This window comes from Sciurus vulgaris (genome assembly GCF_902686455.1).
Source record: "Sciurus vulgaris genome assembly, chromosome: 17".
Lineage (NCBI taxonomy): Eukaryota > Metazoa > Chordata > Mammalia > Rodentia > Sciuridae > Sciurus > Sciurus vulgaris.
The window spans coordinates 52,316,515-52,338,244 of record NC_136478.1 but is presented as its reverse complement, the minus strand read 5'-3'; the positions used below and the strand labels follow the sequence as shown (position 1 = coordinate 52,338,244).

At 53.3% G+C, this 21,730-nt stretch overlaps 2 protein-coding genes across 3 annotated transcripts; one reads left to right on the top strand and one right to left on the bottom strand.

Moving 5' to 3' along the window:
- Positions 1-1,749: 1,749 nt before the first annotated feature.
- B3GNT8 (UDP-GlcNAc:betaGal beta-1,3-N-acetylglucosaminyltransferase 8) lies at positions 1,750-3,731 on the top strand. The gene is made up of 2 exons (XM_079117966.1): positions 1,750-1,887; positions 2,320-3,731. The coding sequence occupies exon 2, from the start codon at positions 2,352-2,354 to the stop codon at positions 3,537-3,539; it is 1,188 nt and encodes a 395-aa protein (XP_078974092.1). The 5' UTR covers positions 1,750-1,887; positions 2,320-2,351; the 3' UTR covers positions 3,540-3,731.
- Positions 3,732-4,094: 363 nt separating this feature from the next.
- Positions 4,095-21,631, bottom strand: BCKDHA (branched chain keto acid dehydrogenase E1 subunit alpha). Of its 2 annotated transcripts, XM_079117967.1 has the most exons (9): positions 21,493-21,631; positions 14,264-14,452; positions 14,078-14,164; positions 10,926-11,034; positions 7,245-7,406; positions 5,844-6,050; positions 5,463-5,604; positions 5,081-5,252; positions 4,095-4,638 (listed from the first exon to the last, which is right to left on the bottom strand). In XM_079117967.1, exons 1-9 carry the CDS (start codon positions 21,589-21,591, stop codon positions 4,468-4,470), a joined length of 1,338 nt encoding a protein of 445 aa, XP_078974093.1. In that variant the 5' UTR covers positions 21,592-21,631; the 3' UTR covers positions 4,095-4,467. The 2 variants fall into 2 exon arrangements, with proteins under 2 accessions (XP_078974093.1, XP_078974094.1); XM_079117968.1 differs by lacking the exon at positions 4,095-4,638 and having other exon boundaries at positions 5,113-5,252; positions 5,463-5,687.
- Positions 21,632-21,730: the final 99 nt, after the last annotated feature.

The window sequence follows — 21,730 nt, the reverse complement described above, 5'->3', positions numbered from 1 at the left end:
TGGGACCACATCTGCAGGGTGAGCGTGCTTACCAGAGATGCTTGATTTAATGGGTCACCTTGTGCAGTGGGGGTGGTTCTAACGGTTGCTTAGCTGGCTGATGGAAACTTGGACCCAACAGTAGCCTACAGTAAATGAGGCTGAGACTAGAACTGCCCAGGCATAATACAGAGGCAGGAAATTCATGGGCTTAACTAGGGAGACAGGACAGGTCGGAGTGGTCACGCTAGACCTGCACCTCCAACTGCAGTCCACAAGTAAACACCTCTTACCAACAGACTGCTCCCTCATTTCTTCAATTCTATGTTTAGTTAATCACTCTTTATATGGAGATTTCCCTGGTCAATTTGCTGTGTGGTCTCTCCTCATTGGACCCTGACTGATGCCCCAGGAGAGGCAGTGCCATCTGGGGCCCAGAATCTTTGTGTGAGATGAGCAGGAGAGCTTGGGGGGCTGGACTCCCTCTTCTGACCCTGGTGAGGTGGGCTGGCCCTGCCTAGCCCCTGGCTGTCCTCCTTCTGTAGCTTTTATTCCACTGGCATTCACCACTTCCACCCACTCTCTTCCTCCAGCTGTTCCATTATTCAAATGTTGGGGAGGAAATCAGAGCTGGACAGATAACAAACCTGCTGCTGACTGGTTTCCTCTCCAAGCCAGGTAGGGTAAAGGAGGTCCGCCCCCAGGTCCCAGGAGGTCTGTGACAACGAGGCCCCACCCAGAGCCTCCCCAGACAGCTGGTGCAGCCCCAACAGCAGAGGCCCCTGGAGGACAGGGATGTAGACACAGGCGCCCTTTCTAGTCCCAGGGGTGGGATGTGAGTGATCCTGAAGTCACTGCAGCAAGGGAGGGGCGGGCACCTGGGTGAGGCTGACCCAGGACGGGTGAGGGCCTTAGGAATGGCTTACAGGCCTCCAGGCAGGTGGCCTAGGCATGAAAAGGAGGTGGGAGGTGCTCTGGGCTCCCTGTGTGTTCCCCTGTCACCTGCCTGCCCTTTGTTTGGCTCCCCTTTACCCGGTCCTTCTCCCTTGGTCCCTTCCTCTCTGGTTCCTCCCAGGTTCCCTTCACCTCTCCCAGGGTCAGTCTCCACGTTCTGATTTCCTGCTCCCTGCCCTCCACCCGCTGTTCTCAGTCTCTGCCCTGTGCAGGCTCCCTACAGGGGCTTCCTGGCCAACCCATTTCCATTTCCTCCTCCGTGCCCTCCAGTCCACTTTCCCCACCCTCTCTTCTGGCTCTCTCATCTGTCTCCCTTTTCCTTTCTTCCCGCTTCCTGGCCTAGGTCTCCCTGGCTGTCTCTCCCTCTCCTCCATGTCCTGCCTCCTCCCTGGCCGGTCCTTCACCCCTACCCCAACTACGACTACGGGCGCAACAGCAAACATCCCTATCTCTGGCGGCCGATCCATCCCCACTCAGCACATTCACGCCGCCTCCGGGCTGTGGCCCCACGCCAGCCCCTCAGCCTCCCTCCCCATCTTTCCTCTTTGGGACTCGGCCTCCCCCTAGTTCATTCTGGCAGTACCCAACCCTTGGCTTCAGCCTCCCCTGGACTCTCTCCCCCAGGCTCCTGGACCACCCCTCAGGGACCTCACAGGGTCCTGTCTGTTGCTGTGGCCACCCCTGCACCTTTCCCGCTGCCTCGCCAGAAAACCAGCCCTAACATGCAGGGAGCCCCATCTCCCTATTGGCCTCCCGCCTCCCACTCCCTCCTCTCTCAGTCCCGCCCCGGCCCCTCCCGGCCCCTGGGGCCCTCCAGCCTGCTGCTCCCGCCCTGGCTGGGCTGGGCTGGGCTGGGCTGGGCTGGCAGCCTGACGACACTCAGGCAGGGGCAGTACAGAGAGAACCTGACCAGAGGCCCGGCCGCGCCGGAGCTGGTGGGAGCCGGACCAAAAGGTACAAAGGAGACAGATCCCTGTCCCCAGCCCTGTCCCTGGAGTGAGGTTGCTGGGGGAGGTTGGCTGGGTTTCTAAGAAGTGAAAGGAGCACCCCCAGCCAGCCGGGGATCTAGTGATCCTGGTTCCTGAGAAGCGGGATGAATGGAGAGAGGAGGAGGTAGGAATGGTGGCCAGTGGAGACCGGGAACAGATCACCTCCAGGATTTCTAGGAAGGTGGAAAGGAATGGCGCGGGGAGTTCCCAGGTCAGCTGGGGCCCTGGGAGGGTTGGGGGTCACCTGCTAGGGTCAGAGAATAAGAGAAACCAATACAGGGTTGACTAAGATAGCCAGAGACTCAGGCAATTTGCCTGGGGCCTGGCCGGGCCCTCTCTGGAGGCCCATCATGTACCCCAAAGGCCCCTGTGGCACCCCTGTGGCTCCCTTTTGCAGCTCCCTCCGCTGCCCCTTCCCTGGGCTGGGTCATGCGCTGCCCCAAGTGTCTGCTCTGCCTGTCAGCATTGCTCACACTCCTGGGCCTCAAAGTGTACATCGAGTGGACCTCCGAATCCCGGCTTAGCAAGGCCTACCCAGGACCCCGGGCCACGCTTCCAGGCCCCACATCAGTCAGCACTGAGCCCACCCTGCCTGCCAACCTCTCGGCCCGCCTGGGCCAGACTGGCCCACTGCCTTCAGCTTATTGGAACCAGCAGCAGTGGCGGCTGAGAACCCTGCCCAGTGAAAACAGTGCTGAGGCAGGAGGCTGCCAGGCTTGGGGAGCTGCCGCTGCTGCTGAGATCCCAGACTTTGCCTCCTACCCTGAGGACCTCCGCCGCTTCTTGCTGTCAGCAGCCTGCCGGAGCTTCCCACAGTGGCTGCCTGAAGGCAGCCAAGTAGCCAGCTGTTCAGACACTAACGTCCCCTTCCTGCTGTTGGCTGTCAAGTCGGAACCAGGACGCTTTGCAGAACGACAGGCGGTGAGGGAGACGTGGGGCCGCACAGCTCCTGGGACTCGGCTGCTCTTCCTGTTGGGGTCCCCAGTGGGTGAGGGGGGGCCTGACCTAGGCTCACTGGTGGCCTGGGAGAGCCGTCGCTACAAAGACCTGCTGCTCTGGGACTTCCTTGATGTCCCCTACAACCGGACGCTCAAAGACCTGCTGCTGCTGACCTGGCTGGGCCACCACTGTCCTGATGTGAATTTTGTCCTGCAAGTTCAGGACGACGCTTTTGTGCACATCCCTGCCCTGCTGGATCACCTGCAGGCCCTGCCGCCTACCTGGGCCCGAAGTCTCTACCTGGGTGAAGTCTTTACCCAGGCCAAGCCCCTCAGGAAGCCTGGAGGACCCTTCTATGTGCCTGGGTCCTTCTTTGAAGGTGGTTACCCAGCCTATGCGAGTGGGGGTGGCTACGTCATCGCAGGGCGCCTGGCTCCCTGGCTGCTGCAGGCAGCAGCCCGCGTGGCACCCTTCCCCTTCGATGATGTCTACACAGGCCTTTGCTTCCGGGCCCTGGGTCTAGTGCCACGGACCCACTCAGGCTTCCTCACAGCCTGGCCAGCAGACCGCACCACAGACCCCTGTGCTCTCCGAGACCTGCTGCTGGTGCGGCCCCTCAGCCCCCAGGACAGCATTCGGCTGTGGAGACAGCTGCAGGACCTGCAACCCCAGTGCTGAGCCTGTGGGGAGTGCGGGGCTAACCCGGCCAGCCCCTCCCCAGGCCTCGATGTGAGGGTGGGGGTCCTGGGTCCTGGACTGCTTGAGCCACTTCCTGGGCACTCCCTGTCCAAGGGACTGGACAGAAAGGATGAGGCAGCAGCCCGTTTCTGTCAACTTTTTGTTTTTGAAAAATATGTACTCGCACTCCGAGGCCTGAAGTTGTTTTTGCATCTGTGGGGCCCCGGGGTGCTATGACGCAGAGCTCAGCTGCTCTCGGACCTTCACCCCAGACACTCCCCTTCCTGGAAGGGCAGCTCTGACAGGCATCCTGGTCACTTTGCTGGACACTAGGTTTGAGCTATCCCATGGGAGAGCAGGGGACCATCTCTGGAGGGCTCCCACCCCCATCCATCTGCTATACCTGACCCTCCAGCTTGTGGAAGTTTGCAGAAGTAGGTATCTCAACAGCTTTGTCTTTATTTATCTAAAGTGTAGAAGCTAGGGCTGTCCCAGCTCAGTCATGCTGGACTCTCCCCTGTCCCCCAAACTCCAGCAAAGAGAGACCAAAGGTGCTGGAGAGCCACAGTTTATTTACTCCTCTGACCAACCGTCACTGAGAAGGCTCCACAGGCCACCCTGCCATCCCACCCCATCCACCAGAGGAGGCTTCTGCTTCCTAGGTGCCCCAGCCCCTGGGAGAAGCTCTGTAACAGGCGAAGAGGAGCAGCTGACCAAGTTTCAGCACTGCTGCAAACATGGCCCCGCAAGTGTAGCAGCCTGGAGGAGAGGGATGGGGAATGGGAGCCACCCCATCACAGTCTGAGGCACATCCTGGCTGCCAGTACTTTAGGAGAGCTGGCTGAGGAAGCAGTTGCGGGTGGTTGTCCTGCCAGCCCTCCCTCCTCTGCTCAGGGCGGAGTACCTTTCAGAGTAGTCGGGGAGCATCTCACTTGTCAAAGTGGTCCAGGGGGTAGTGCTCCCCATAGGTCTGGAGGTGCCGGGCCAAGGACTCCTTCTGCTTGCGGAGCTGGGTGGGCATCTCCTGATACACGTCCGAGAAGAGCAGGTAGGGGCTGGGCTTCGGCTTGCGCTCAGCCTGCTCAAAGGCCTCCATCACCTGGGGGACACAGGAGGGTGGCAGGCAGTCCATCTCCCCAAGGCCCTGCCTCTTCCTGTGGGGCCTGAGCCAGGGCTTAATTGCTGAGCCTCCGTGTTCCCATCTGGACAACGGAGAGGATGAAGGCAATGGTGGTGAAGTTAACACCCCGAGTGCCACAGTGCCTCTGGGCAGGGCACTCCACTGTACAGGGACTAAGTGGCTTCATTCTCAGACCACCCTCTTCAGAGGTGAGGAACTGGCAGACAGCTTGTCCAGGACATACTGCAAGACGTGGCTGAGGTCACGTGGCAACCTGATGCCACAAGCCACACCCGCGGAGCACTGGCTGCCTGAGTCTCTCAGCTGGACAACCCCAGGTCCCAGCACTGTTCTCCCAGAGCTCTCGCCCACGGTGCAGCAGCCCTCCAGCACGCCCACCTAGGTGCTGGTGGCCCCTCACCTTCTTGCGCGACTGCTTCCGCCAGGCCTTCTCCTGCTCCTCGTCCCACCAGCCACGGCTCAGCAGGTAGAGCCTCAGCCTCGAGATGGGGTGGTCCTGCTTATCCCAGTAATTGACCTCGTCTACCGAGCGGTATGCCGAACTGTCGTCACTGGTGCTGTGGTGCCCAATCCTGCCCAGAAGGGGCCTGGTCAGCTTGGGACCCCAGGGTAGGCCTCAGGAGGGAGGGAGGATGGACTAGGAAGGGGTAGACATGGAGCAAAGGCAAGGGGAGGGCACCCCATGGGTGCGCGGAGGCACATTCTAGGGGCAGTGATGAGGGAGATGATAGGAATGGCGGCTGTCAGGACTGTGGATGTAGCGATGGGGGAGAGGCGGGCACCTGTAGGTCATGGCTTCAATGAGGAAGGGCTGATTCTCTGCCACAGCCCGCCGCCGGGCCTCCTTGGTGGCATTGTACACAGCAAACACGTCATTGCCGTCCACTCGGATTGACATAATGCCATACCCAGGGCCTCGTGCCGCTGCAGGGAGGGACAGGGAGGCACAGGGCTCAGATGAGGAAAATGTAGAGCAGGTGGGAAGGAGCAGGGGGTGAGGTAAAGAACTGAATGAGGTTGGGAGCCAAGGAAGGAAGGCAGAGTGAGGAGGAGAGGGAGCCGGAGCACTGCGGGCGCCCCGTTCCCCACCCCCTACCATCGCCCCGGTCCAGACACCACAGGACAAGGACAGGGAAGGCGGGCGGGCAGTGGCAGGGCCTTACCAATGCCATCCCCTCGGTACTGCTCGGAGGTGGGCGTGGAAATGGCATAGCCGTTGTTCCGGCAGAAGAAGATGATGGGGCACTCGAGAGTGGCAGCAAAGTTGAAGCCAGCATGGGCGTCGCCTTCACTGGCTGCCCCCTCACCAAAGTAACAAATGACAACCCTGTTGGCATTGGCTCGTTTGGCCGCATAGGCTGCCCCCACCGCTGCAGAGCAATGAGAGGGCCATGAGCAGGAGCAGACACACAGACACAGACACGGACACACACAGACACACACAGACACAGACACACACACAGACACAGACATACACACACACACACACACACACAGACACACACACACACACCCTATCCCTATCCAGAACTTGGGTTCAGACCAGCTGTCACCAGAGGAACCCCCCAGGGCCTGCCCACCCCGATCCTGCTTCTCAGCTGACTGTGACACTACCTTCCAATTGCTCAGGCCAGAAACTTTGGCATTATCCCTGACTCCAAACTTTTTGTCACCCCCACATCTACCCTCCTTCAAAATGTAACAGAATCCGAGCCCTTCTCACCCCAGGGCCGAGCCTCCAGCTGCTCATGCCTGAGTCAACCAGCAGCCCCCTCAGTGGTGCCCTTCCCCACAATCTGTTATCTGAGGGACAGCCAGAGGACTCTTAAAATGAGAGCCAGGCAAAGTGACCCCATGACAGAATCCTCCCAACCCACAGCTCGCAGAGCACTCAAGGTCAAAGACCCTGTAAAAGCTAAGGCCACGAGGCCCACCCATCTATATGATCTGCACTCCCCCCCCCAACTTCATCTCCATCCACCCTGCATAGAAGGGGATGTAGGGTACCCAGTGAGTTCTGGGGAGTCTGCTTGACTGAGGACTGAGGCCGAGAGGAGGCAGAGACAGAACCTAGGCTCTGGGGTCGCTTGGTCCACAGTTCTAGCTGCTGTTCTGCTCCCTACCTGTCAGGAGACCTTTAGCAAGTCATTTGACTTTTCCTCCTTGACTTTAATTTCTTGCTTTTTATAACAGGAGTAACAGTAAATAACAACCTTCACCCCCATGGCACCTGCAGTGCGACAAGAGAAGCGAAGCACCACCACAGTGACTGGACGCTGCTATGCACGCAGGAGCGTGCGGGCTTGTGCACTCCCAGGAGCCATGGGGCAGGGCGGGCAGAAGTCTGGGAAACCTAGAGCGTGGTCACACTGGCTCAAGGCTGCTGAACGGGGCGGGGGCATTACTGAGGCCTCCTCTGAAGGGTCCCAGACAGAAGGTACCTTCAAAGTCCAGAGCACAGGCCAGGCTCTGAGAGCAGCACCCACACAAGCCCACCCATGAGGCTGGGGAAGGGATGGCTGTGAATGGTCTGTGTGTGTGAGCGTCAGGACATGCATCCTCACCCTGAGGAATCTGCGTGGCCAGTGGAGAGGAGATGGTGACAAAGTGGCGCTCGTTGCAGCCATAGTGGACAGGCATCTGGCGCCCCTTGCCCGGGTCATTCACGTTGCCATAGCACTGAGCCATGAACAGCTCCAGGGGGTAGTCACGATACATCAATACACCTGGTGGGGAAGAGGCAGCTGTTAGCTTGGTGGGTGGTGTCAGGAAGTCACACAACCCTGTGGGTGACCCAGGGCAAGCCTTTTCCTTCCCGGGGCTTCTATATCCCTGTCTACAAAAAAAGGAACCAGACTGGAGCAGGGGAGGCAAACTCGGGCGCTCACAAGGACCAGACAGGTGTTGCAGATGTGACCCATAAGCAAACTAGAAAGCAAACGTCTGTCAAGAGGGAGGCCAAGGTTCAGGCGACAATCCAATTTTTCAAAAGGTGGCAGAAGTTCAGCTAGCAAGCTTTCTTTCTCTTATTCCTTCTTTGTCTCTTTCTCCCCACACCCCCTTCTTTTTTGCTAGGGATGGAACCCAGGGCCTCATGCATGCTAGGTAAGCACTCTCACTAAGCTACCAAGAGACTTTTATTTTTTTGTTTTATTTTTTTGGTAATGAGTTTTGAGCCCAGAGGTGCTCTGCTACTGAGCCACATCCCCAGTCTTCTTTTATTTTGAGACAGCATCTTGCTCAGTTCCGAAGGCTGGCCTCACACTTGTGATCCTTATGCCGTAGCCTCCCACACACTGGCATAGGCATGTCTGTTTTAATGAGAAACTGTGATATTTTTAGGTGTGTTCAATTAATTCAATTCCTGAAGTACACACCACCAATTCACACCTTCTGCCTAGAGAGGAAATATCTAATGTCAGTAAAACCCTTTTTTCAAACAAACCCCTGGTGGATGCCCAGTTCACCATCAAAGGGAACGACTCTGGTGGAAAGGGCTCTGCCTGCTAAGTCGGAGGACAACAGGAGTCTATGATGATCCTAAAACAAGGACTCTCTGCTCTACCTGACAAGGGGGACAACCTCACATCTTCAGCAGTGCTGTGGATCAAGAGGTCCCATGCTGACTCTGAGGGTGAGCACCACAGACACAGCTGTCTGACACAGTGGTTTCCAAACCCTGCCTTTACTGCCAAACCCTTTCTTCAAATGACAACTTAATGGGGTCACATTACATGGCAATCCCCTTATATGCAAAGGAAGCACATCCTCCCTGAATAACAACCACAAGCACATGAAGATAATACTCTGTGCCAAGGGCTGTTCTGAGCACTCTTTATATAATAACCAAGTGAATCCTTACAGCATCCTCTTGGGGCAGGCAGGATCATCCTCCCATAACTGGCTCCGGGTCTTGCCACCAAGCAGCAGAAAATAGAGTGGGCCTAAGGCAAAACTCAAATTCAAGACTGTGCCAGAGAAAGGGAAGCAAGTGGCTTTGTTTATCAGCTCCAACATGCCCCCTGGGACAGCGATGGTAAGCACAGCTCAGAACTGCTTGGACCATCAGCTTTGAAATTATGCCCTTCTTGAAATTTTAGTCTAGCATAACTTCACTGTTCACCTTTAGTACAAGTTCATTAGTTATCTTCTGTTAGAGGGCTTTGAATGGACATGATACAAATCTGCACGCCATGTGGTCACACTGCACAGGAAACACTAGAAGAGAAGCAGCTCAGGTTGAAGGAGAAAAGGGGGCCTTGTGGAGGGCTGAAGGTGGTCCCAGCGCTGTCACCAGACATCCTAAAATGTGGTCCCAGGCCCCCACGCAAGAAGTACTGGACGGGAGCCAGGAAGGTGTTAGAATTACAGCTTCAGGGCTGGGATGCAGCTCAGCGATAGAGTGCTTGCCCAGCATCCACAAGGCCCTGGGTTCCATCCCCAACAATGCAAAAAAACAAACAAAAAATAAAACCTCAGATCCGGCACACAGAAAACTGCAGGTCCCCAGCAGCTGCTGCTCTGCCTTGACCCCTGCTGTCTCTTCACTGTCCTCCTCACCCAGTGCCACTCCCTGCTGTGCCCCAGAAGGAGCTCTATACGGAGCCCTGGCAGGGCAGCTGGGGTGGTGCCCAGCAAGTGCAAGGGCTGTCACTGGATCATATTGCTGCAAGAAGGCACATGGCCTACACCCATAACCTGCCTGATGTGGGTGGCCCACCTGGCTTTTACAGGCTAACAGGACACCTGCCTCACATGGAAGGGCCACAGTGCAGGTCAGCCCTTACTCCAGAGTGCCTGCACTCTGTGACAGAGGGATGCAGTAGGAAACTTAAAACGAACAGCACTTTTGCCTTCCACAGCTCAGTAAGGCTGGCTAAAGAGAACTGTGCTTCCTCCCATGTCACAGTAGACAGTGCACCAAGCCAGTGGACCTCACTGAGGCAAGCAGGCTGCAAGTCGGGGGGAGTCGGTCCTGCCTCCTCACCCTGCACCGCGGCCTTGGCATAATCCCTTCTATAGCTGCCCAGTGTCTGTGAAACCTGGTTTTCCTTGCGAATGACACTGAACCTCGAATATCACAAGCCATCTGTCTCCCCTTAGCTCATGTCCCACTAAAGGAAGTAGATGGCCAAGAGATGGCCACTCTCATGTGGTTTCACCTCCCTGCTGGAGAACTGTATCAGAGAGGCCCATCGCACTGGCCACCAACCCTGAATGCTCACCTCTTCTAGGCTCGGTACTAATAGCTTTGCACCAACTGCCCCATGACTCCTCTCAATAAACATTGGGGGTTACGATCCCCTTATAAACCAGGAAACAGCTGGGCACAGTAGCACGTGCCTGTAACCCCAGCAAATCAAGAGGCTGAGAGAGGAGGATCACAAGTTTAAAGCCAGCCTCAGTAACTTAGCACGACCCTAAGGAACTTAGCAAGACCCTGCCTCAAAATAAACAATAAAAAGGGGTGGGGATGTAGCTCAGCGGTAAAGGCCCTCTGGATTCAATCCCCAGTACCAAACGAAAACAATATCTAAACCAGGAAACAGTTACAGCGTGGTCATGTACAGCGTGGTCATGTAACTTGCCTGAGGCTGCCTAAGACGAAGGGTGTAGATTTGCCCCTGGCACAGGCTCACTTATAGCCCTGCAGGGCCCCTGTGCTAGCCACCACCCTGGAATACCCTACTTACTGCTCCCTGGACTAAGGCCCCCACTCCCAGCACCCACCAGGACTCAGCGATTTCCCTCAAGTTATTCCTAGTCCTTCCTTTCACTCACTCTCACCCAGCTTCCCAGCTGGCATCTGCCAAGCTCCCCACTGTCACTGTGTTTGGGACCTTCCCACCTGCCCCAGCTCCTCAGAGGACAGCAGTGCCTGGGAGGGGCCAGGAGAGTCCTACAGCGGGTGGACAGGGGTCCCCAGCCCATGCTGACCTCACTGCATCCTTTTGGCAGTCCCTCATCTCTCCTTCAGAAGTGAGACAACTGTGGCTCAGATTTGCCCCAAATCTGATGACTGGTAAGGAGTGGTGAGGAACAGAACCAACCGCCATACTTCTCTGCCTTCAGGGAGGGGACATGAGCTCCCCCCAAATCCTGTGCCTGGTCTGACAGCATGGAAAGCTCTTTCTTTGGCTTCCTAGACCTTTGTGGCATTGTGCTCTCCCCCTGGAAGAGCACTTGGGAAAACGAAACTGTGGGCCTCAACAGGGACCTCAAGGCCGAACCACAGGCAGACATACCTGCCTCCCTGTACTGGCCAAACACCAGGTCCGTGCTGTCCAGGGCGGCTGCACTGCCCACATGGGTCCCCTCCTCGCCATAGTTGGTCATGTAGAAGGAAATCCGGCCCTGAGGGTGGAGAGGGCCCGAAGGCCCAGGTTTGGTTACACTGGGCAGTAACCACCACGAGAACCATACCAACTTCCGATCACAGTCTTTCGAAGGCCAGTCCCAGGTCAGGCCACGCAGGGCTCCCACCTTCACAGAGGAACTGCCAGGAGGGTCACAGCCAGAGTGATGTCCCAGAGTGTCTCTAGGACAAGAGCCCAAAGAAGGGACTGGCCCACCATGGCAGGGAGAGCAGCCTGGGTGAAGAGGGGAGATGGAGTTCCAGGCAGAAAAACGATAAAGCCCACGAATCTGGAAGGGCTGGGACACAGGTAGGAGCAGGGTGAGGGAGGCGACACCCAGATAATGCAGGGAGTGACACAGTGGGACTGTGCTCTGAGAACCCTGGTAACCCACCCACTGCAGCAATGTGGTCATACTTGTGTTTCAAAATTCTCTCCACTGCTATGGGTAAATGAATGGAGGAGACGGGGGTGACGAGGGACCCAGGAGAGTGGGGGCAATGGCCTAGCCTGGTAGGCAGGGGGAGGAGCAGACAGATGAGTCCTCAAAAGCTGAGTTTGCAGTGTTGGGGGTGCCAAGCCAGCTTCTTCTCCAGAACCCTCCATCCCTAGGCCCTGGAAAAGAACACACTCAGGTTCTCAGCCCTGCTGGTAGCCAGAGGTAGTCAGGGACATAGTTTAGCCAGAGATTTCAATGGAAGTTTGTTTGTGCTTTCTGGGAAAAGGGCTCCACAGCTGGGATCACCCCTGCCCCCTCGATCTTCTTCCTGTCTTGCTTGGAGCCATGATGCTGGGCTGTGGCAGCCATCCTGTAAACATGAGGCAACAAGCACAGGATGAAGACCAACTTGCCAACAATGAAACAAAAAGAGAAAAAGGGACTGGGTGCCCAAGGATGCTGCTGAGAAGCCGAATGATACCTAAGACCTAGAGACCTAGAGCCAGCAGCTGAGAGGAGAAAGGGATGGCAAAGGGAAGGGCAGGGAAAGGGATGAGAGGAAGGATTTCAGTTTGGGCAAGGGGTGACTGAGAGATGAACTGGGGGAAGAAGAGGAGCAGGTCTGGGAGAAAGATGCCAAGGTCAAGTTTGGACAGGCTGAGTTTGCTGTGGACATCCAGGGCAAAGTGCCAAGTGGATCTAGAGTTCCAAGAAGTCTGGAGAGCCAGGGAACCCCTGGTATAAGATGGAAATGAGATCACCCAGGACTGTGTGGAAAGTGGAACAAAGTGAGCTTGGGACAGACCCACGAGGACATCCCTGGTTAAGCCCCACTTGGGGGTCAATGTGCTTCATGGGCCTGGCTTTCCAGGTGCTATGGAGAAACCAAAGAAATGCTTTCTTCTAAATGGGGATCCAATTAAAAGTTAACTGATCTTCAAGTGCCAAATGCGTGGGAGGATACCAGCTGTCCAGGTCAGTATGGGGAGGAGCCTGAGACAGGACTCAGGCTAGTGGCAGAGGTTACTGGCTGCCTGACCCTCTTCCCTCTTAAGAGATTTCATTCTAATCAGGCATGATGGTGCACACCTGTAATCTCAGTGACTCAGAAGGATGAGGCAGGAGGATTAAAAGTTCGAAGCCAGCTTCAGCAACTTAGTGAGACCCTGTCTCAAAATTAAAAAATAAAAAGGTCTGGGGATATAGCTCAGTAGTAAAGTACCCCTGGGTTCAATCTCCAGTACCAAAAAGAAAGACAGGACCCTCATTCCACTGCAGGTAGCAATTGCAAGCAGATATTATTGAATATTATTGAGAGGGACTTGCTAACAAGTTCTATAATGGTTTGAGTGGAGAGACAGCAGCTGAGATGTGCCATGTCTGACCTTCGGCCTTCCGAAACCTGCTGCCTGGAGTGAGACACGATAGAGGCAGCTCTGGCACCTTTTTGGATCATGAGTGGACCTTGAAGAAGGAAGAAGCCAACACTCTGGACATTAGATCAGAGCAATGAAAGGAGGCCAGGAATCCACTAATATCATGGTACCCCAGATCACCTGTCCATTGATTTTTTTTTTTTTTTAAACCCAAGAGGAAACTACTCATCTGTTAAGCTACTGCTTTTGATTTTGTTTGCTAAGGCTTTGGAGTGGGGAGGAATCTGTCACTTATAGCTAAACATAATCCTAGTAGATACAGGTTGAATCGTGAGAGTTATGGTAATCTCCCTCAGGGCCAGCCAAAGGGCAAGGGCCTTACATGCTGGGTCTCACAGAATTCCTACCCCAGCCTTACGGCGTAGCATCTACCATTAACCCCTTTTTAAAAAATTATTTACTTTTTTGCAGTGCTGAGGAAGCACTCAGATGAAGCAGCCTCCCTAGGGCCACAGAGGTAAATAGCAGCAGAATTAAGACATGGATCTTACAGACTTGCCCTACAGCCTGTATCCTGAGTCCTTTCTCTTTGCCGCCTCTCCATGAGCCTAGAGCTGCTCAGTACTGACCACCAGCTACAAGCATTATGCCTGATACAATGCCACTAGTGCTCAAAAATGAAGACAGTTAAGTCAAAGGAAAAAAGACACAGAGAGAACAATGTCTGAGAACTTTTTCTGAGTCCTCCCAGATCCAGCTTTGCCTGCAAATAGGGCCCTGGGGACATGCAGGTGAATCAATGAATTCCCTCTTTATGCACACTGGTTTGACTGGTTCTTGTCCTCTGACACTAAGACTTCTAAAGACTAGTACATTGGACATAGGCCTTGAGTGGTCCCTGGACACTGCAGGAAGCATGGAGGGTCCACCCTCCTTCTCAGGTTTGTGAGCTCTTCCAAGGAAGGGTCATTGGGCCTTCCCCTCCCTGCCCTCTCCCAGCACAATGAGCCAAGCTAGGCACACACTTTGGTGTTTTCAGTGACTGGGTCCATCCTTCTTTCCTTGGGCTGGACCCGTCCCATATTTCTCCCAGAGCCCTGATAGAACCCCAAGAACTCTAAAAACATCTCTCAATTCCTCTCTTCTCCTTGAGAGTTGTCCTTTGGCCAACACAAGTACAAGTACAGGATAATTCTGACTCCCACTCTAGGCCTATCCCCACACACCTGTCGCTGGGATTCATAAAGGATTCGATCCATGGTATTGAGCAGTGTCATGCTCCTGTAGAACTTCAGCACCTTTTCCTGGGGCAGCTGTGGACAAGAAACAGACAGACAGGGGAAGATGAGACCAGAGAAGAGACAAACAAGGGACCTGGGCATGGAGGCAGGGGTGGAAGGGAGCAGTCTCACATTGGGGTCCTCACTGGGGTTGATGATCTGGCCCTGGCGGTCCATGACCCGGTAGATAGGGATCCCGGAGATGACATTTGGCTGGATGAACTCGAGCTTGTCTACAAACTCTGCTGAGGCCCCTGGGAACTGGGGCTTGTCGTCCAGGGAAGAGAACTGCTGCTGCTGCTGCTGTTGCCTGAGAGGGTGCTGGGGAGAAGGCAGAAGGGGTACCAGCATCAGGCGCAGCACTGAGGTTCTGGCTCAATGCCAGCAGCCACAAGACAGCATGGCAGCTGCACAGCCCCAGGGCACTGGGGGTCTGGGGCACAGGGTGTGAACCCTTGCTCAATCATATTGTTGTGCCATCTTGGCCAAATTGCTACAATACCATATCAGTTTCCTGATCTGTAAAATCAGGATGAAAACGACATCTACCAGCAGTGGCATGCACAAGGCCTTGGGCTTGACCTCCAGCACCAGAACAGTAACATCCACCCCACAGAACTACTATAAAAATGAAATAACTTAGTGTGAATGGCAGGCCACTCCAGAACTGGCAGCTGTTGCCATTGTCATTATCACAGGCTTAAAGTCTTCACCCTGGCATCTGACCTCTTCCCAGTCTGGCCACAGGTCCCTCTTTGTCCCCGATTGCTACTGCAGGCATGCTCAGACACCCGACAGACCTGTTACTGACCCCAACGTCACATACCAGGGAGGCCAACACAGAACAGAGCTTAAGTTGTTGAGTTTTTAAGAGTCAAATTATCAAGATTCAAATATCCTTCTAGGTGACAAGGGAGAGTAGCTTCCCCTCTTCATGTGTCTCCTTTCTCCTCTATAAAATGAAAACACCTCATGGAGTGCTGTGAGATTTAAAGGAGATCATGTGTATTTCCATAGAGTATCTGTAAAACAGTAAATGTGCAAAAAAATGCTGGCTGTGATGGTTTCTACCACACTGCTGCTCACCCTGACCAGGTGGCCGCCTCTGACATTACCTGGCCAACTGCACCACATGCTTCAATACCTTCCTGAAGCCAGGCCTGGCTTCCCCTGCAAGCTCAGACTGATTGATTCAACAAATATTTGAGCACCTGCTTTGTTCCCAGCCCTGTGCAGGGTTCTGGGAACCCAGGACATCTGTCCTTGCTACTTACTAGCAGGAGGACAGTCACTGAACAAGTAAGGACGACTGTGATCCCTATTACCCCGTGGTATTGTCACATGGCACAGTGGAAATGGCAAAGCTTCTCTGAGGAAGTGATGCTGGGGCTGAGCCTGCAGGACAAGGAGGAGTCTGGGAGGGAGCATCCTGGGCAGTGGGAACAGAACATGCAAAAGACAAAAAGCAAAGCGTGATGTGTCCTTCCTGGAAACTGGAAGGAGCTGAGTGGCAAGGACCTGTGGAAAGCCTGACAGCGTCGCAGGAGGTGGACCAATTAGAGGTGCGCCAGGCTGAGCTCTGCATGTGCCACCTCAGCAAGTCCTCAGGGCAGAGAATCAAGACTTGGGGAGGTAAATAGCCTGCTCTGGGAGAAAAAAGTTACATTATGACTGGGCTTCTAACCTAGGGCCTGAGATTCAGACCCCAAAACCCAAGCTCTAAACCCCAACTGCCACTGCCAGCCCAGTTTCCCCACATCTGCGTCTTTCCTTTCCACCACTGTCTGGATTCCTCCCAGGTCAGCAGTTGTGGCTTCACTTTCAGGGGGAGCTAGAGGAGGACCAGCTCACTATGAGCTGCACTTCACGTGTGGGGGCTCACGTGTCCCCCTCGCTTCCTTTAATTGCAGTGAACGAGCCACCAAACTTCCTGGGGGCAGCATACTATGTGTATGTGATTATCTGCATTTGTGGTGGTGAGGAAATGACACTCCTGGCAGCAGGGCAGGTTGGGGCCTGATACCCCGGCAGACATGCCTTCCCCCTCTGACAAGGCAGCACCTGTTCCCCTTCGAAGCACTGGGCATGGCCAGGCCTTTACATGGACCTGGAAGATTCCTCTGTTTTGTGTCTGTCTCTCACACATGCAAGTTCTGGGAAGACGGGTGGCGTCCAGGTTGGCTCACATAACAGGCTTTTGATGGATAATTACCAAACGGATGAATGAGCAGTGAAGTTCAGTGGAGTCAGACTGACCTGGATTCCAATTTCTGAGCTCACTACATGGCTCTCTGCAAACATTTCATCTCTTTGAATTCCCTCAACAGTGAAAAGCCTGCAGAGAGCTGTGTATAAAGTTCCTAGATCCATGCACACAGGGGTCAGACAGGCCTGGGATATACGGGTACTGTGTGTTCAAAAATTCTGATTCCTAGCACCACCACCACAACAATCACCCACCCCCCCAAAAAAAGAGGGGGGGAAAGAAGAGAAAAAAGAAATGACATTTGAGAAAAAAAAAATAAAACCTGGGAAGGTTAAAAAGTAGGAAAGGTGGAGCTGTGTGTAAATAGTTGAGTGGCAGAGTACTTGCCTAGCACACACAAGGCCCTGGGTTCCAACCCAGCACAAACACCAACAACAACAAAAACAAAAACAGTGGGAAAAAGGGAAATGATGGGCACCTGGGGAAGAAGCCAGGGCAAAGCAGAGTGAGCAGGAGGGCTGGCTACACCTTAAATTAAATTTTAATTCCAGATGGTGACCACAGAACATGCTGACAGGATGGGCCTTAGGGCTGATGTTGGGGAGGGACTTTTGAGATAGGGTCTTGCTAGGGGCTGGCTCCCACCATGAATTCCAGTCTCCTTTTTTCCTGGGCTTGTGGAAATGATGATCACCCACATCCCCCGATGTTTTGCTGATTCGGTGAACTCTGCAAAGGGCTCAGCTCATGGCTGAAGCCTAAGGAAACACTCTGTTCTGAGATGGGTAGCAAAATGTCTACTAAAGCGCGGCTGGGATTGTAGCTCAGTGGTAGAGCACCTGCCTAGCATATCTGAGGCAATTCTGAGCACCACATATAAATAAAAATAAATAAAATATAGGTCCATCAGCAAATTTAAAAAAATGCATAAAAAAATGGATATGACTTCATTCATTTTTTTCTTTCAGTTTGGGCAGTTGGCCCAGTGGCCAGTGGCTTACAATGGCAGAGGCTGCACACATTCACCAAGTTTCAAAACCACAGGGGAGCACTGGCTACCGATGCTGGGACAGCCTCTGGAGTCATTCCCTCAGGCACAGCCTCAGGCAGACCTCAGCCTCCTCACTGCATGACTAAAACTCCCTAAGCCTCAGTTTCTCCTGTCCACACTCTCAAGGGCTACTGTGAGGGTAAAATGTGTACATGACTTGGCCCAGTGCCTGGCACACAAGTGACTGAATTAACACAAGCAGCTCACAGGTGTACTGGATGACCACTCTGGTCAAAGAGGCAGATACTGAACAGTGATTCCAAGTTGGACCTGGAGGAAGGGCTGAAGATAGGGAGGGATGGATGATAAACAGGAGGAGGGGAAGGATGGTATGATGGTTAGCCACAGGACAAGGTAGCCTAAACTGCCTGAGTCCAAATCCTGGTTCTGGGGCTTTCCAGTCACATGATGCTCAGCAGGAGCTTGTCTCCCAGAACCCGCCCCCCATGGACAGACGGTATCTGCCTCACAGACTGGAGAGTAGGGAAAAGTCACTGCCCTAGTCCTAGAAGGAACTCTCACTGGCTACCAGCAGACGGAGCAGCAGCAGTGCTTCCTGCAGGAGGCGAAGAGCGAGGCTGCTGGACTCACAGGGCTGATGCAAAGGCAAGGGGAATGGAATGCTTTAGTACTGGAGAATGACAAGGGCCCCGAGTCTGGTACCTCGGAGACCAGGGTGGCCAGAGCTAGCCATCGCACAGGTTCACAAAGCACTTCATCTAAGCCTCTGTGCTCACTGAATTCCTACAGACCCTAGATGAGGCACCTCCATCAAAGGTCAAGGCCACACAGATCAGCAGCAGTGATGTCAGCATCTCAGTCAGATGGGTGGGTGGGGCTGGAAGGAAGATGGGGTTCAGAGCATGGATGGCTGCATGGGTACAAAGTTTAACTCCGAATCTTCTCTCCGGAGGGCAGCTCAAGCCAATCAGCCCTTCTGGGCCCCAGAGACCCAGAGGCATTAGCACTAGGCTCCCCAAGTCACTGCAGGTGTACAACCCCAAGGGAGGGCACTTTCCCCTTACTCTGAATCATCAAGACCAAACCAGATTCACCCTCCAAATGGCTGCCATTTCTCACTTTCTGAGTGTTGGGAATATGTAGTAAGCACCCATAAGAACCAATTTATTTTTATTTTGTGGTACTGGACTTGAACCCAGGAGTGTACTACCACTGAGCTATATTCCTAGATCTTTCTATTACTTTTGAGACAGGATCTCATTAAATTGCCTAGGCTGCCCTCAAATTTGCAACCCTGCTGCTTCAGCCTCCTGGGTTGCTGGAATTACAGGTATGCACCACTGTGCCCAGATAGAAACCAAATTTCTTGACATTAGCCAAGAGGGAAATGGATGAATTCCTACAATTAGATGATCAGTAATCGCCATCTCTATTCATCCCACAGTATCCACTGGGTACCTACTACATAATGCTACTGCATAGGGAACTGAAGCCCCTGGCAGGCTACCCCAGAACCACTGGGCTGGAGAAAACGACTTTACTGATAATGAGCACAGACTGAGCTCCAATTGCTCCCTCACTTCCAGCAGGGTAAGGACTCTGCTCATCCCCAAGTTAGGCTCAGAGGTGAAATGGCCCCAACAGGCCCAGCCCTGGGGTAGTGGTTGCAAAACTGACTCATGACTACCTGTCAATCTGAGTTTTCTTTTCTCCCTAATCACTAAAAACATCTGCTATGATAGCAGGGGGTGGAGGGAAATCCGGCAAACACCTCAAGGGCAGCAGGGTGCTCGGGAAATGGGTGATGAGAGGTAAGAAGGTAGGGGACAAAGAAAGGTAGCCCCTTCCCTCCCCCAAACCACCTGCCCTCATAATCCACTGTAATCCATCTATTACAGTAAAACCAACAAAACCTCCCCACCTTTGTCCCAAGACACTATTTCTTCACCTCCACCTGGCTAGAGCTGTACTTTCCACCTTCCAATATGGCAACCAACAGTCACTTAAACTCATTAGAATTGAGTAAACTTCAGTTCCTCAATCCTGCTAGCCACATTTATTTTTATTTAATTTTTGTAGTACTGGAAACTGAATCCAGGAGCATTCTACCACTGAGCCATATCCCCAGCCCTTTTAAATTTTGTTTTGAGTTGAAGTGTCACTAAGTTGCTAAGGCTGACCTTGAATTTATGATCCTCTTGAGTAGCTGGGATTATAGGTGTGTGCCACCACACCCAGCTTTGTTAGCCACATTTAAAGTGTTCAGTGTCACATGTGCCTAGTGGCTACTGTTCTGGACAGCATAAACATAGAACATTTCCACTATCACAGAAAGTTTTATTGAACAGCCCTGGTCTGAAATCTTTACTACTGCCCCTTTCCTTCACTCAAAAAAAATAGGGACTCTTTTAATCTCAAACAGGTGGGAGATAAATAGATGGGAGGAAGGCAACTGTGACTCTAAGAAACATAAAATTTTAAGTAGATAAATCAATGAAAAGTAGAAACTTCCTTCTCACCATTCTCTCCAAAATAAATAAGGAGAAGAGGAAAGACTAAGCCAGGAGGAGGACAGATTTAATCAGCCACAAATGACCTTTCCCTAGTCTGCCCCAGTCCTGTTCACCTCCCGCCCCACTTGCTCAACCAATGGGTGCCTGGGACTGCCATCAGCTGTGGAGGATCTGATTGCTTTTAAAAAAAAAAAAAAAAAAAAAAAAGCCAAAGAGAACAACCCATAAACAGCCCTACCCCCAACCTACTCCTGGAACCCTTCAGCATTTACCTGCTTCAAATGACTTCCTTCCTATGGACTCCTGCCTCATTCCTGACCTACTCTCTTACCCTGTTTCTCCTCCTGCCCAGAGCTTCTTCCTGCAGATTTCATCTTCCCTGCCTTACGAATTGGGAATGAGTGCCAGGAACAATCTCAGAAGATCTTGAAAGAGCATCACCAATCTAGTCGGTACTCCCACAAGGTCACCTCCTTTGCTCTCCTAATCTCCAAGCTCAATTCCTGTCCCTTCCCTCCATCCTTACTAACAACAGTGGCCAAAATACCTACTGCCCTTATGATGTGTGGGGTCCAATTCTTAGCACTTTAGTATTTTCACAACAACCCTGTGAGGTTGTCACTGTTAACATTCTGCAGTAAGAAAAATTAGTTGAGAGAGGTGTAAGGTTCAGTCCTCTGTCCAGGGCCACCCAACTGGAAAGGCACAAAGAGGGATGCCAACTCATGTGGTGTAGCTCCAGAAACCACCCACTTAAACATTCCTGTCTCATCTGGAATTTTAGTTCAAAGTTCTTGCAGTCCACTGCTTTTCCCCTCTCTAAGCACAGGCTTTCAACTAATTTTTGTTGTTACTTTTGTGGTGGTGCTGGGGATCAAACCCTGGGCCTTGCACATACTAGCACTCAACTTGATTTTTTTGCAGTGTGATCTTCCCCTTAGCAGCATTTACCAAAAGGAATTCTGACCCTTTTGATAATTCAAAAGGCTTTCTCAAGTGTTTTTAAGAAATGTGGGCAAAGGGCCCTGTCTGAACCTTTCTCCTGCTTTTCTCCCTTCATCAATTCAACAAACATGTACTGATCATCTCCTCTGCACAATATCCACAGCACACAGACTCTACCTTAACTTTCGATCAGAGGACACGGAAATCAAACGAGTTTCTCGCATAATTTGTTTTAAAGTTAGAAGTGGGGAGAAAGAGCCAAGAAACGCAAAGCCCTGGAAAACCCCGTGACTGGGATCTGAGCTCTCATTTCTCCTCTTTCAACAGGGTTCTATATTCAGAAGGAATTCTCCGTCTTACTAAGTCGGTTTCATGGTCCCACTTCTGAGGGAAAAGGTCTCCTGTCTCCTCCAAGGGGTCTCCTCTGTGGGAGGGAAAGAGGAGGAACCCCCATCTCACTCTCCAAGGTGTCACCCTCCCTCAGGGTCCACACAGGAGCTGCCCCGCTTTTCCTCTCCTAAGGAGATGGACGCTCTTCCCTGAAGTGTCCTCTCCAATCGGTCTCCCACTTCTTTTCCCTCCGTGACGGCCCTTCCTTCACACCCTGCAGAGAACCCACTCTAAAGCTAAGACTTTACGCCCCCCACCCCCGCTTAGAGAAAACCGCCTGGGCCTCGGTACTCACAAATCTAGCCAATCCCCGAACCCCGAGCAACAAGAGGGCAGCCTGGCCCAGGCCTCGTCTAGGCCCCCAGACCCTGGCCGCTGAGATCGCTACCGCCATCTTGGCTCAGAAGCCCTCGTGGATCCGCCCCTCTCCCAGGCTAGACTCCGGGCTGCCCCATCATAAGCCTGATTCAAATACCGGCACAACCCTGCGAAAAGAACACCTGCTTCCGATCACATGGCATCAAGGATGCATA

Bases quoted from the DNA above. Each gene is read 5' to 3' on its own strand.
- B3GNT8 (XM_079117966.1), top strand. From the start codon at position 2,352: ATGCGCTGCCCCAAGTGTCTGCTCTGCCTGTCAGCATTGCTCACACTC.
- BCKDHA (XM_079117967.1), bottom strand. From the start codon at position 21,591: ATGGCGGTAGCGATCTCAGCGGCCAGGGTCTGGGGGCCTAGACGAGGC. The intron at 14,165-14,263 runs GTGAGACTGCTC...TCTTGTCCACAG, and splicing joins ACCCCAGTGAGGACCCCAAT to CTGCCCCAGGAAAAGGTGCT. The intron at 5,605-5,843 runs GTAAGGCCCTGC...CCCTCCCTGCAG, and splicing joins GTACCGAGGGGATGGCATTG to CGGCACGAGGCCCTGGGTAT.